Source organism: Rana temporaria, chromosome 1 (assembly GCF_905171775.1).
Source record: "Rana temporaria chromosome 1, aRanTem1.1, whole genome shotgun sequence".
Classification (NCBI taxonomy): domain Eukaryota; kingdom Metazoa; phylum Chordata; class Amphibia; order Anura; family Ranidae; genus Rana; species Rana temporaria.
In genome coordinates, this window is record NC_053489.1 from 78,026,200 (window position 1) to 78,042,139 (window position 15,940).

At 47.0% G+C, this 15,940-nt stretch overlaps 1 protein-coding gene and 1 non-coding gene across 3 annotated transcripts in view; both read right to left on the minus strand.

The window, feature by feature from the left end:
• Window positions 1-15,940, minus strand: part of SLC38A9 (solute carrier family 38 member 9) — a 115,285-nt gene that overhangs the window by 64,091 nt on the left and 35,254 nt on the right. For both annotated transcript variants that reach the window (XM_040339458.1, XM_040339465.1), the window contains 3 exons: window positions 13,591-13,706; window positions 12,844-12,907; window positions 5,232-5,325 (listed from right to left, as the gene is read on the minus strand). In XM_040339458.1, the coding sequence (XP_040195392.1) occupies window positions 5,232-5,325; window positions 12,844-12,907; window positions 13,591-13,706 (274 nt within the window). The remainder of the gene's footprint in view (window positions 1-5,231; window positions 5,326-12,843; window positions 12,908-13,590; window positions 13,707-15,940) is intronic.
• LOC120925704 lies at window positions 1,968-2,126 on the minus strand. Its single transcript, XR_005746908.1, has one exon. It is a non-coding gene; the product is annotated as a U1 spliceosomal RNA (small nuclear RNA).

Genomic DNA, 15,940 nt, shown 5'->3' on the forward strand with positions numbered 1-15,940 from the left:
AATCCACCCCAGATCCTCTCTCTGCACACATCCACCCCAGATCCCCTCCATGTACAATCCACCCCAGATCTCCTCCATGTACAATCCACCCCAGATCCTCTCTCTGCACACATCCACCCCAGACCCCCTCCATGTACAATCCACCCCAGATCCTCTCTCTGCACACATCCACCCCAGACCCCCTCCATGTACAATCCACCCCAGACCCCCTCCATGTACAATCCACCCCAGATCTCCTCCATGTACAATCCACCCCAGATCTCCTCCATGTACAATCCACCCCAGATCCTCTCTCTGCACACATCCACCCCAGATCCCCTCCATGTACAATCCACCCCAGATCTCCTCCATGTACAATCCACCCCAGATCCCCTCCATGTACAATCCACCCCAGATCTCCTCCATGTACAATCCACCCCAGATCTCCTCCATGTACAATCCACCCCAGATCTCCTCCATGTACAATCCACCCCAGATCCTCTCTCTGCACACATCCACCCCAGATCCCCTCCATGTACAATCCACCCCAGATCTCCTCCATGTACAATCCACCCCAGATCTCCTCCATGTACAATCCACCCCAGATCTCCTGCATGTACAATCCACCCCAGATCTCCTCCATGTACAATCCACCCCAGATCCTCTCTCTGCACACATCCACCCCAGATCCCCTCCATGTACAATCCACCCCAGATCTCCTCCATGTACAATCCACCCCAGATCCCCTCCATGTACAATCCACCCCAGATCTCCTCCATGTACAATCCACCCCAGATCTCCTCCATGTACAATCCACCCCAGATCTCCTCCATGTACAATCCACCCCAGATCCTCTCTCTGCACACATCCACCCCAGATCCCCTCCATGTACAATCCACCCCAGATCTCCTCCATGTACAATCCACCCCAGATCTCCTCCATGTACAATCCACCCCAGATCCCCTCCATGTACAATCCACCCCAGATCTCCTCCATGTACAATCCACCCCAGATCTCCTCCATGTACAATCCACCCCAGATCCTCTCTCTGCACACATCCACCCCAGATCCCCTCTCTGCACACATCCACCCCAGATCCCCTCTCTGCTACACCCCCCCCCCCTTTCACTGTTCCCTCTCTCAGCACATATCCCCCACACCTTTACAGTGCACTCCTCTCTGCACCTCAGGCTTTGGCAATCCCTCACCTCTTCTGACGGGCACTAGTCTCTATGGTATGCACAGGCTTTTTTGTTTTAATACAGCAGAGTACAGAGAGCTCTGCCTGCTGTAGCACAGAGCTGAGGAGGAGTTTCAGAGCTCCTGGGTTCCGTGCTGCAATGTACCAGTAGTAGCAGCAAGCAGGGACAAGCTGCCTCTGCAATCAATCACTTTCGGTAGCTTACAGTAGTGGGAGCAGAATTGGGCTCGAGGGCAGCAGCAGTGAGTGCCCAGAGCTAACAGAGAAAAGCCAGGAGAGGAAGTGAGCTGTGCAGAAAACTTCCTCTACTGGCTATGTGTTATGTGACAGGTCAGAGAGGAGAGGGTTGTCAGAGGTGAAGAAAGTCCAGGCAATACACACACTTTGTTTCTGAACTTCTTCTGGTTCCTCCTCGGTGGCTCCTCTCATAGCTTCAGCAGCAGCTCTCTACTCTCCTCCTATCCCGCCTCTGGCTGTGAGTGATGTCACGCTGCCAGGACGGGACTACAAAGTTCCTTCATAGGGGGAGAGAAGGAGCAGCGCTGACAGAAATGACTGGTGTGGACTGTGTAGGCGGGTGCAGGAGCGCACTCAGCACATTACAGTAATAAGGTAGAGATGACTAGCGGCGCTGGCTAATTTGTACAGTGAAGCACACTGCTGGCACTTCACCTGCGCCCCCCTCCTGTCCGCAAATGGTAGCGCCCAGGGCACCCGCTCCCTCCGCCCCTGCCTTGTACCGGCCCTGACCCTCCCCATGTAGGAGGTGCTTCAGCGCTCCGCTGACAACTGATAAGGACAGATACCACACCCAGTCCCAGCCAAAAGGCCGAGAAGCGGCAGGGAAGACAACCACGATCAGCACGGCCTAGAGTGTGCAATAGCCGTGCCTCGCCCTGGGAGAACCACCTTCATGATCATGGTGTCTCCCCTGCCAGGTAAGTACACTTAGTGAAAATTATGAAGCAGTGGCTGTCACCTTTCCTCCTCTTTCCACAGATTCGACCCACCGGGTCATACCGGGAGACAACGTCCTAATAGAACAACTCGCAGTGAGAAGACATATAGGACCCGTTTACACCAGCCCACACGAAGTAGAAAAAGGTCTCCAGAACGGCTGTACTTACTTCCCAGGGACCACAATGGATCCGTGCATCTCTGATAAAGACGACCCCCTTTTTTCCCCTTCCAACTTCAGAGGCACCAACAGAAGAGTAGAAAAGGAGGGACCAACAAGCCACACAACTGGAGGACTTAATCCAAGGATTGGAACAGGTCACAGTGCAACTACCTTGAACATTGTCAAAGACTAACCCCCAATTTGCTCCCCCGTTTCGTCCCAGACCAACTCCACATTGGCCCAAGTTGCAGAATATTTTTCTGTCACCGATTGTTACATGTTGTGTTCTCCTTATTGCAACCCCAGGACAATTATATTGATTTGCGCTTTTGTTATATATCTGATTGCTAAAATAACCCTTTGCGCTATTGGAAGATTGACAAAGCCCAGTGTGAAAAGGGGTGAGAATGTAAGCATGGCGATGTTGACCATAGAGCTGAAATGGTATAATGAGTGATTGCGTAGGATAGAGCCGACGCAATCAAAGGAGGGGTTGAAAGGCGGTTAGAGTTCCCCCATATGTATTGATAGGCTAATAGTTCCCCTGTACTAATAATGCATTATAAGGCTTGTTAGAGTTCCCCCTTAGTGATAAATGCATGTATGTTTATGTACCCTTTTACCCAGAACTTTTAGGACAAGCTACATAGAAACAACCTTGCCATTGTGTTATGTTCTAGATGAAGAATGAAAAACATTAAGATTAACTGCAGTAGAAATGAGATAAGCAGGGCACAAAGATGGGATTGCTGTATTCTATGTACGTAGTATAATTGTGACGAATATTACTTGTATAACCTAATTACTTACATATGATTGGCTGGGACTAGAGCGTCCCTTCTTGTATGATTTTCTTATGTACAAGTACGCAGGAGAAATAAACTTTAGTCTTGGACATACCATGAGTGCGTGTGTTTCTGACTGGCAATGCATTGCGGACTTTCCATACATTCAAATTGTCCTTAAACCCGGGTCTAGTTGAACCAGTGACCTAACAGGAATTAGCTGTTCAACAAGACCCATAGGGCAGATTGATACAGTGGAACCTCGGTTTAAGAGTAACTTGGTTTGAGAGCATTTTGATTTGCAATCAACTTTTTTCTTTTTTATTCCGACTCGGTTTGTGAGTGTTGACTCGCAAGACGAGCAGAATTCAAGCTAAATAGGCCTGCAGTACTTCATTTGGCCTGAGGTACGAGGGCGCAGAACCCGAGCAGAGCCGAAAATGGGGCTGCAGTACCTCATTCGGCCTGAGGTACGGGGGCGCAGGAGCCCAGAAAAGCCGAACATTGGCCTGCAGGCAACGGGCCTGAAGTGTCCTCGGGCCTTTTCGGCGCTCTCTGGCGCCCCCCCACATCTGGCCGCATTCGGTATTGCTTCCCATTGAAGTCAATACGGAACAAAATATTTTCGTTTACATTGACTTCAATGGGAAAAACTTGCTTTGATATGCGAGTACTTTGGATTACAAGGATTATGCTCGTAATCCGAGGTTCAACTATATAGAGGGCTGTAGGGGGATAGCACTGACCAAAGGGATACATAACATCACTTCCCCCCAAAACGCGGTGATAGCTGGACAGGTCCAGAATATATGAGTGAAGTCCCCCGGGGTTCCCCCACACCTCCAACAGTCAGGAGAAAGATTGGAGCTCATTTTATGTAGCCTATAAGGTGTGAAGTAATCCCAGTGGACCAACTTAAACTGTATCAGTCGGTCTCTAATGGGGCGTCCCAGACATCATCCCAATCATCCTGGTCAAGTTCTGGGACATCTCTGAGCCAACAGGCCTTGAGTTTCTCCAGATCCAGTAGCAAAACCCTAAGAAGGTGTGAATAAATCTGAGAGGTTGGTTAACGTGTCCAATCCAGTCGAAGGACCTCCTCAAGAGAGGCCTGTATGAGCTGGGCGTTAGAATGGGAGAATTGACAGCTGAAGGCATGGGAGAGTTGGAGATATCTAAAGAAGTATGATCCTGGAATATTACATTCAGAACGCAAGAGGGGCAGCGAGATCAAAGAATTGTCTTGAACCATTTGGGAAAGTGTTTTTATATTAAATTTAGTCCAGGCGCTGGGCTCCGGAATCGTATAGATGCGAGACAGATTGGGATTGCCCCACAGAGGCGCATTTGGAGAGTGCGCATCCGCAGGATATCGTTAGAGTATAGCCCGCAGAATGGTGGTCATAGACGGGGTCAGTGCATAGGGGGCCCGAGGCCCCCGGAAAAGTAGGAATTTTAAAGCTTCAAGGGACTGCACCACTGCCGCTTCAAGTAGCACAGTGACATCTGGATTCAGCCACCACACCGGTGTGACCAGTTGGGCGGCCAGAAAATATTTCTGGAAGTATGGGAATGCCAGCCCTCCCCTAGAGGCAGGGCGCATCTGTGTAGTCCACCTATACCCATACTACTCTTTAAAAGGCACACAAGCCTTCACAACCACTTTAAAGGGCAAAATGTGGTAACGCACTGGAGTTCTTCAATTATATTTTTCTATGCCATGTTCATAGATTATCTCCTGGACTAATGAGTTACAGGGAAAAAAAGTGTTTGGCTCCCCGGCCGAATGCAAACATTGATATTTACTAAACAAGCTTTTAAAAAAATGACTTATACAAAGAGGCAACATTGTTGAACAAAGAAAAAATATTCCAGAACAATAGTGAGACTATCTACCAGTACATGGAAAATAAACCATTGTAATATATATTTTATGGGGACATGGATTATATAAACAGGAAATTTATAAATCAGATGTTGACAGTTTTCTGGTGAAAGTGCACAAATATGGTGGAGTAGCTTCAAACTTGGTGGATATTAATGGTATGAACATGAAAACCCAGGATGATGTCGTTCAGTAAGAGTTATATTATTATGTACAAATATCAAAGAGAATAAATGAAGCCAAGTAAATCATAAAACTCACCTATTGTCCCTCGTGATTTCAAAACTCTGTAGCAGCAGTAAAGTGTTAAAAGGCCCATCAAAAAGATTATAACAACTCCAGAAGTGAATCCAGCCTGAAATATAAGAAAAAATAGGATTTTTGTACTCACCGTAAAATCCTTTTCTCTGAAATCATGGACGGACACAGCACTCTCTTGACAAAGTGGGTATTCAGCCTTCAACCAGGAGAGAACTAGGCAGAAAACAGGTTAATGTTTAAACACATAAAAAAAAACTGTACAGTACCGCCCCTGAGGTGGTCCCTCTAGGTACAACCCCTCTCCCTGCACCATGCGGCTCAGTTCGTCAAAAAGCAGTACAAAAATAAAAAGGAGGGGTGGGTGCTGTTTCCGTCCATGAACTCAGAGAAAAAGATTTTACGGTTAGTACAAAAATCCTATTTTCTATTTCGTTCATGGATGGACACAGCACTCTCTTGATAAAGTGGGACGTCCCAAAGCAGTGTAAAAAAAAAAACGAAGGGTGGGAACAGCATTAAAACAAACTTCACCCCACAAAAACCAGAGCTCCTCAACGGAGGAGTTGCAATCTTCAAACAGCCGCCTGCAAAATCTTGCGGCCGACGGAAGCATCCGAAGATGCACTCACATTAACCTTGTAAAATTTTGTGTAAGTGTGAACGGACAACCAAGTCGCCACCTTACACACCTGGGAAATGGACGCTTGGTGTCGGAAAGCCCAAGAGGCACCTATTGCCCTGGTCGAATGCGCCGTGACAGGAAAGAGGGGCGCCTGTCCCTTTAGGGCATAAGCCTGGATCACGATTGATTGATTGATTTTTGAGCTTAGTTAGGCGCCAAATGCCCACTGTGAAGTGAGCGTGCCTGATCCACCTAGAAATTGTGAATTAGCACAATCTAAAAGGTCAGATGTCTGACTTATGTTTACTAAAGGGATGTGTATTGTATTGAGGTGAAAAGAGCTTATCTCAGAGTCACCTTGTCTGGGTAAAAGGATTAGTAATTAACTCATGTAGATTATATCGGTGCCAGAAAGTCTAACTAACAATGTGTATTGAGTTCCTTGTGTCATGTTGTGGGTGGAGTCAAGCCATTGTTATTTTATTACTGACTGTATAAAAGCCTGAGTTTTACCATTAAACTATCTATTCGTTTGAACCAAAGACAGGAGCTGTGTGTCTCGTTTCTGGGGAATTCTTATGGGTCCTGTTCTGCCGGATTGTGGAGTGTCGATAAGCTGTCGTGGGTTGGTGGAATGGAATATCGTAAATGGCGTTAACCCCTGACCGTTACCAACCATTATGCCTGGTCCAGCATCTGACGACTCAGGTAGTCCGCCTGCCAGTTTTCCACGGCTGAAAAATTTTCGGCTGACAGAGCCGGCTCACCCCATTCTGCCCACCTCAGGATGTGAGCGACCTCTGAAGCTGCCGCCGCGCTTCTTGTTCCTCCTTGATGATTGACATACGCCACCGCCGTGGCATTGTCCCACTGTATCCTGACCAGGCGCCCCTGTAGTCTCTGAGACCACGCGAAGAGGCAAAGCTTGATCGCCCAGAGTTCCAGGACATTGATCGGCAGGCAGGATTCCTCCGGAGACCAGTGACCCTGGGCCGACTGGACCCCCCCAGACGGTAAGACTGGCGTCCGTCGTGATCACCGTCCAGTGAAAGGGGAGGAACGATTTTCTGGACAGAAGAGCTGGTGATGTCAGCCACCACACCAGGGAGGACCTGACCCGGTGGCTTACTCGGATTTGATGATCCAGGGACGTCAGAATCTCCTTCTGCAGCACTCGGGTGTGAGATTGAGTATATGGCACTGCCTCAAAAGGAAGCTACCATGAGACCCAGGACCCGCATGCAAAAATGAAATGATGACCAACTTTGGGATGTCAGCCGCTGCACCGCCGTCCAAAGAGACTGCAGTTTGTCCACCAGGAGAAACACCCTTGCCACCGAGGAATCTAGAATCAACCCCAGGTATTCCAAGCATTGAGTCGGGACCAAGACAGACTTCTGGGTGTTCAACACCCAACGAAATTCTCGGAGGGTCTGACAGGCTATAGACACGCCCTCCTAATTCTGAGCTTGAAGTGGCCCTCAGAAGCAGGTCGTTCAAGTAGCCCATGATAGCGATGCCACGCTGCCTTAGCAGGGCCAAGACCAGAGCCAACACCTTGGTAAACACCCTTGGTTCCCGAAGCCAAGCCGAAAGGGAGAGCCCAAACTGATAGTGATCCTCCCCAACCGCAAACCGCAGAAATCTGATGTCTGGTGCAGATGGGGACATGCAAATAAGCGTTCTTGATGTCCAAGGCTGCCAGAAAGTCCCCCGGATGGAGAGCTGTGACCACAGAGCAAATTGACTCCATCCTGAATCTTTGCACTCTCACAGAGCAATTGAGGGCTTTGAAATCTAAGATAGGACGGACCTCGTCCTTCTTTGGCACTACGAATAGGTTCGAGTAAAACCCCCTGAAACCGTTCTTGTGCTGGAACAGGTATGATCACCCAACATGTCAGCAGGTCCTGAACCGCCCTGAACAGGGCTCCAGACGCGCCGGCTGAAGCTGGAGGTTGGAGGGAAAAAATCTGCTCGGTGGACGAGAGAGAAACTATCTTGTACCTCGAGGAAATGACCTCACAAACCCACCGGTCAGAGATCAGAGACGACCACAGAGTTGCGAAGACGTCCCCCCCCCACCCGAGAGATGGGTGGGGGCAGACCTTCATGCAGACTGAGGTTTTTGCCGCAGGCTTGTTGGGTTTGTGAAACCAGGGTCGTTTCTAACCCTCCGCAGGCGCTATGTCGGCCTGGAAGCGTTTACCAACAACACTGGGCGGACGAAAATAACGCTTATGCGTAGTGAAGGAGGGGCCTTGCCTACGGCGTGGCTCCTGACTCTTTTTGGATTGAGGGAGCAGCGTGCTCTTACCTCCTGTGGCATTCTTGATAATATCGTCAAGAGAAGCACCAAAAAGTCTGTCGCCCTTATAGGGAAAATACATCAGGGCCTTCTTGGAAGATTGGTCCGCCGACCAACACTTTAGCCAGATCAAGCGGCGCAACACCACCGCATAGACTGAGGCCCTGGACAGCAAATGAATAGTATCCAGGTCAGACTCGCAGACAAACTTGAGGCCATGCACTAGCTGGTCTGCCAAGGCCACCTCATACGGAGGCACCTGATGAGCCTTTAACCCCTGGAGCAGTATCTTAGCCCACTCAGTCAGAGTTTGAGACACCAGAGACCCAGCCACCACTGGATGCACTGCCGAGCCCACCACCGTGTATAGGTAGCGGGCGAGTGCCTCAGCCTTCTTGTCCACAGGATCCTTGAAAGCAGGGGCCCCTTCCACCGGAATCGTGGTTACTTTGTTATCTCTGGACACCGAGGGGTCCACTACTGGAGGAGAGGTCCATTTCTTCAGGAAACTCTCCTTAAAAGGGGTACTGGACAGCCAATTTTTTTGTGGCAGAGAAAACCTTCCGTGGTTTGTCCCAATCCTTGTATAAGAGCTTATCAAGATAGGAAACACCTTGGCTGTGCGGAACGGCTTGCGGAACCCAAACGGGACCGACGCCTCAGCTGCTTCCGCAGAATCTTCAGTGTATCTCATACCGCAGTGATAAGATCACTCACCAGGGCCCTCTCGCGTGCTGACCCGGAGTCATCCTCACTATCTGACCGGTCGCGGTCCGCGCCCTCTGACGCATCAAAATTCGACACAGGGCCTGATTCTGCATCAGAATTGTCCCCAGGATGGCGGGGAAGGGGGCGTTTTTAACCCCCGAGTTACCGCCTGATGCTGTCACCCTGGCAACAAAGGCCTCCAGGACCGCCGACATAGCATCCACTGACACAGCAGGTGCAGGGGCACCAGTTGTCAACTCAGGCGTTTCTGGGAAGGAGGTGCCCGCCTCCAACGCCATGCTGACCCACATGTGTGACATAGGGACTAAGGTTAAGTACACTATTCACCCTCCTAGCTGCTGCAGAGAACAAGGGATCCACCCAGATGACTCAACACCCGAAGAAAAAACAGTACCGCACAGTCTGCCGTCCGTCTCCCACTAGAGAAGCTCCTCAGCGCCACAGCACGAGCACGCTGTCCCTCTGTGATGTGTGTCTGCCGTTTGCGCTGCGAAACCACGCACTAGAGGCCAAAACCACCGACAAAATGGCCACCGAGTGGTCACACTGTGGAAAAGGGCGCGCGGCCACAATAAAATGGCCGCCGAAAAGCACTAGAGGCCAAAGCAGCAAAGAGAGCCACCAAAATGGCCGCATGTAAAAGATAGTAACCACCTAGTAGGAGAGAAGGAAGGTGGAAACCCCTCTAAACAGCCACTCCAGGATGTCCAGCCATGTCCCCCCACCGAAGCAGGGAATTACTACCTACCTGTCCTGTGCAGACCCGCTGGAAACATCCCTGACAGCTAATCTTCTGCATGGTGACGGAGGTGACTGTCGGCTAGGCACACTGTGACTTGAGCATAGAGCCCGGTCATATGTGTTCCCCGAAGCACGCAGCTCACCAACCACCCCTGGAGGCACGGGGCATGTGGTGGACAGCCCAGTACATAGCTAAAGGCCACTGGGGAGACTACAAGGATCTAGGATCCAGTCTGTCACCCAGTCGGCAGTTGCTAGTAGATCACAGGAACAAAAAGTAACAAAACCAAAAACAAAAATTCAGAACCCATGGGCCTGAAGGGAGCCATGTCCAACTCTTACACTAGGCAGAAAAAACATGAGCTCCATGGTACAGGGAGAGGGGTTGTACCTAGGGGGACCGCCCCTGGGGCGGTACTGTACAGTTTTTTTGTTGTGTTTAAACATGAACCTGTTTTCTACCTAGTCCTCTCCTGGTTGAAGGCTGAATACCCACTTTGTCAAGAGAGTGCTGTGTCCGTCCATGAACGAAAGAGAAATAGGATTTTTGAATTCTCAATAAAATGTGTTTCTTGGAGTATAGTACAAGGACACAGGATCTTTAGACTTGGGTTATATGCAACTACCTTCAGGTGACTGGAAACTAGCCGACATTCCCTATATAACCCCATCCTACATTCGCTAGCCTAAGTTTTGTAACAAGCAATAGGGAGATCATAAGGAACAGAGATATGGGGGACCTTTATCATGTACTACAGGGGTGTCCAAACTTTTTTCAAAGAGGGACAGATTTGATGAAGTGAACATGTGTGAGGCCGACCATTTTGCCTGAGATTCTGTGAACCATTAAAATTCGGTCAAATAGCTAGATTCAGTAAGAGTTAGGCCGGTGTATCAGTAGATACGCCGACCTAACTCGGAATCTGCGCCGACCTAAGTTTAAGTGTATTCTCAAACAGAGATACACTTAAACCTATCTAAGATACGACGGCTTGCGCCGTCCTATCTTAGGGTGCAATATTTAGGCTGGCCGCTAGGTGGCGCTCCCATTGCGTTCGGCGTAGAATATGTAAATCACTAGATACGCCTATTCACGAACGTACGTCCGCCCGTGGCACTAAAGATACGCCGTTTCCGTAAGAGATAGGCCACCTAAAGATAAACATGCCCCCTAGGTGGCGTAGCCAATGTTAAGTATGGCCGTCGTTCCCGCGTCGAAATTTGAACATTTTACGTCGTTTGCGTAAGTCGTCCGTGAATAGGGAAGGACGTAATTTACGTCCACGTCGAAACCAATACGTCCTTGCGGCGTACTTTGCCGCAATGCACACTGGGATATGTACACGGACGGCGCATGCGCCGTTCGTAAAAAACGTCAATCACGTCAGGTCACCCTCCATTAACATAAAACACGCCCCCTCAGCATAATTTGAATTAGGCGCGCTTACGCCCGCCGCATTTACGCTACGCCACCGTAACTTAGCAGGCAAGTACTTTGTGAATACAGTACTTGCCTAGCTAACTTACGGCGGCGTAGTGTAAATACGATACGCTACGCCGCCGCAAAGATGCGGCAGGATACTTGAATCCAGCTAAAAGTGTGTTTGTTAGAGCACTAATACACGGCCCAACAAGAATTCTCTTGCCTTTGTGACTGTGTGTGGTAAAGAGATGAGCTCAGGCGTGCTATTTAGATATACTGTATTTATCAGCATAGAACACGCACCTTTACTTTAAAACAATCTTACATTTTAAATAAAGAACTGTGAAGCAAAATAACGGTCACTGATCATCAATGCAGCCTCACAAGTGCCATAAATGTAGCATCCCCGTTGCCCTGAATCCAGCACCCCCTTGACATGAATGCAGCACCCCCCTTGACATGAATGTAGGGCTGCAACTAACGATTATTTTCATAATCGATTAGTTGGCCGATTATTGTTTCGATTAATCGATTAAACGGATAATAGCCTTAAAGTGTTAGTAAAGTCTTTACTACCACTTTTACCTACAGGTAAGCCTATAATAAGGCTTACCTGTAGGTATAAAGAATATCTCCTAAACCTGTACGGTTCAGGTTCAGCCTCCATGGCTATGCCAAGGATTAGCCAATCCAGAAAGCCGCAAAACCAGCTCTGCATCAACTGGAGACTTTTGATGGAAAAAAAAAAAGGAATTTTGATAAAAATTTAAAAAACTTGGAGTTGTTCATGCTCCTAGGGCACTGGAAAAAAACTGGGGGTCGATATCTGGCCATCTTACAGCTTTGTTTGCCTTAGGAAGCAGCATAAACCAGTGACTACCATTTATTTTTAAAAATATATTATTTGCAAAAAGATTATTTGCAAAAATAAATGTGTATATTCAGTACAGTATGGCTCCTGGCTACTGTAAGCAATTGACAAGTCAGATGTGTGGAATACCGGTTTCCCCCTCTGCAAAGCTGTGGTTCCTACCATTGGCTTGTATGTCCTGTAGTGACCTAGAAGCTAGCGTTAGAAACCACAGTGTGGCAGGGGAGCAGGTATTCCATCCACCTAGGAGGTGTAGAATACATTCAGTGGCCATGAACAGTAAAAAGGTCTAATTTTGAGATATGGACCACCAGAAAAGTAAGTATATTATCTATAATTTTACATATAAAGTGACCCTATGCTAACGAGGTCACATTAACATTGCTAAGTGCTATTTATAATTAAATTACTATTTGCTTGTCAGTAAGTGGTATTTGGAGATTTGGACGACTATGCCAATATAAACTATGGATAAATTCTTATTTAGTATTTGTCATTTAAACGTATTCTCGTTAAATACAACTCTTCACTGAAGATGAGGAATAAAGGAAATATACTGGAAAAAAATCCACAGGTGCCACTGCTGACCACCTTCCAAAAAATCTAGCTGCGTGGCTGAGCCTGGCTTCAAGCATGTGCCATAAGAAAGTCAAAGCAATGTCAGAACTCATGGTTTAATTTCTCATTCCAAGACACTGACACTACACATAAATATAAGTAGATCCGATTGTAGTTTAATGAAATCCTGAGTACGGGACTAAAAACCAAAGCAAGATAACGATTTTCAGGATTTATCATACCCAGATAATCTAAATGATAGGAATCTGCTACTGGGGCTTCCCATCATACAGAGCTTTTGTTTACAATCTAATGGCTGAAGGTTTAGCTTGTAAATGTAGTTATATTTTTTGTGAATACCTGTTTTATGCCCCAGGGAATACTGAGTATTGATGTTCCCATCATGGTATTCCAGATCATAAATCTAAAGAAACAAAGAAAAAAAGTATTGCTTAAGTTATCAACATCATCATATACTGAAAACTTATACAGGTCTACAATATAAAAGCTGACAGCAATAATTTTGGATCCTTGGAATATTCTATTTCCTTTCACAGGAACTAAAGTAAACAAAGAGATTGTGTGTATTGAGTAGTGTATAGCCAGCTTAAGTCAATCAGTAAGGGTTAATAAAAATCACAAGCCATAGTGGTTTAAAAGGATAAGTGTCTCATTAAAAAAAACTTAGTTCCTGTACCACTTTGGTCCGAGTTTGATGCGAGTTAAGGTCCACAAACCTAAAGTTTACACAGGCATTCCATGAAACCGTGACAAAAACGCATCAAAATCGCGGCCCCAAAATCACACAACTTTCAAATCGCGACAGTGTGAAAGGGGCCTTAGAACTTCAGAAGCAAATTTGTTGCTCTGCAAGGCCTAAATGAGCTGATGACATTCTCCCATAAAACACTCCTTTTAGTACAGGTGTTCACAGGCCACAGACAAATAGGCTGGGTTTGCCTTGGGCTACCCATCAATGTCTGAACTATTCAGGCCCTAACTTACCACCTGCAGCTTAAGGGCACAGCTAGATGCTGACAATGTGTACCAGCCAATGCTGTCTGATACCCGCTTTTTTTTATTTATGTGCCAGGTTTACAAACATACATTGTGACAATGCTCGAGTTCTTTTCCGAGTCGTCTCCACCAATTTTCAAAGCACTTCCAAGGGGACTGTAAACATAGATCTCTTCAGGTGCAGGGATGACGTGATCGGGAGCAATCTAAAAAAAAGAAAAGACAGAAATTTAAATATAATATACAGTGTCACAAAAATCAGGGTCCATGCTGATGAGAATTTGTTCCCACCAGAAATCCTTCTTTCCTTGTACAAGTCAACGGGAATGCAAAAGCAGTTTGAATCAGGTTGAAGTAGCTTAGAAACGGTTGAATGCAGTTCAAAAGGAAAATTGTCAATGATCTCAAATACAAACAGAGTGGGCCAGATTCACAGAAAAAGTACACCGGAGTATCTGCTGATACTCCGGCGTACTTTCAAATTTTCCGCGTCGTATCTTTATTTGTAATTCACAAACAAAGATACAACGGCTTTTGGCTAAGATCCGACAGGCGTATGGCTTCGTACGCCTTCGGATCTTAGGTGTAATTCTCCGGCGGCCGCTGGGTGGAGTTTGCGTCGTTTTCCAGCGTCGGGTATGCAAATTAGCTGATTACGGCGATCCACGAAGGTACGCGTGTTCGTCGCATTCTCTTACGTCGGTTTTTCACGTCGTGAAGTTAAGAGTGCTATTTAGATGGGGTAATATTACACCATCCATGTTAAAGTATGGCCGTCGTTCCCGCGTCGAATTTTAAATATTTTTTTTTTTTGCGTAAGACGTCCGGGAATACGAAAGTACGTTACGCACGTCGCCGTTCAAAAAACACGTCGGGGCGCTGTAATTTCGGGCAAAGCACGGCGGGAAATTTTTGAACGGAGCATGCGCAGAACGTTCGGCGCGGGAGCGCGCCCAATTTAAATGGTACACGCCCCATTTGAATTAGGCGGGCTTGCGCTGGACGGCTTTACGTTACACCGCCGTAAGTTTACACGCAAGTGCTTGGTGAATCAGGCACTTGCGCTGAAAACTTGCGGCGGTGTAACGTAAAGACAATACGTTACACCGCCGCAGATCTCTATGAATCTGGCCCAATGTACCTAAAAAAAAAAAGCTGAATTTGTCCATCAACACCAACTCCAACAGTGAGAATTGGGGATCATGCCATATAGTGTTGGTATCCTGGGTTCAGAAGCCACTGTCTGCACCAATACGTGGTCTGCATGTTTCCTTATGTTTGTGTGTATATCCTCTGATCACTTCATGTTTCCTTCAAAAAGCTTACTGGTAGGTCCCACTGTGTATATGGGTGATTGAATTACTTTGGTAAGGCCCTTTGCTCAGTGTTAGATGGTAACTATTCTTTTTATTAAAAACAAAGACAATTAAATAAACCTTGGGCTCCCTTCCCAACAGTAAAGCCCTGTACACACGATCGGTTTGTCCGTTGAAAACAGACGGTGTAAAAAAACAGAACATGTTTTAAAATTTTCCTATGGAAAAAAAACCTATAGAAAAAAACAATCGTCTGTGTGGAAGTCCATCGGAAAAAAATCCACGCATGCTCAGAATCAAGTCGACGCATGCTCGGAAGCATTGAACTTCATTTTTCTCAGCACGTCGTAGTGTTATACGTCATCGCGTTTTGGCACGGTCTGATTTTTGACTGATGGTGTGTAGGCAAGACTGATGAAAGTCAGCTTCATCGGTTATCCGAGGAAAAATAGGATTTTATACTCACCGTAAAATCCTTTTCTCTGAGTTCATGGACGGACACAGCCTTAATCTTGACAAAGTGGGTATTAGCCTTCCTTTAGGAGTGACTAGGCAGAAAGTGTTAACAACTTCAAAGCTGAACAGCCCCTCCCAGGGGGCGGTCCTACTGGCTATATCCCCTCAGCTTGCACCAAGCAGCTCAGTTCATAACAAGCAGTACAAACTTAAAAACACCACCTGGATCACAGCAAAGATGGCCGCCAAGCAGAAGATAGAGGCCAAAAAATGTATATCTTAAATTATACTTTAAACCTCTCCTAGCCTTTAGTCACACGGACTGTGGCTTTGATATCGCACGACTTCTAAGCCGCATGTCAGTGCAACTTAGAAGACATCTGTGCGACTCCATGCACATACAGCTATGCAAGTCGCACCTGAACTACTTTCAAAATTGGTGCGACTCCGCTTCCATTGCGGACAATAGGGTGCGACTTGTCATGCAATTTGAAACTAACACTAGTCGCACCAGTGTGACTGGGGGCTTACAGTCCTAAGTTTATCATCAGGTCCATCTGAATGAGAATAAAAACCACTTCTGAACAATGTTGATAAAATACAACAAAAATTTAGAGCCCAATTTCAAACTAAATATTTTCTTCAAGCATAGAGGTTAAGACTCCATA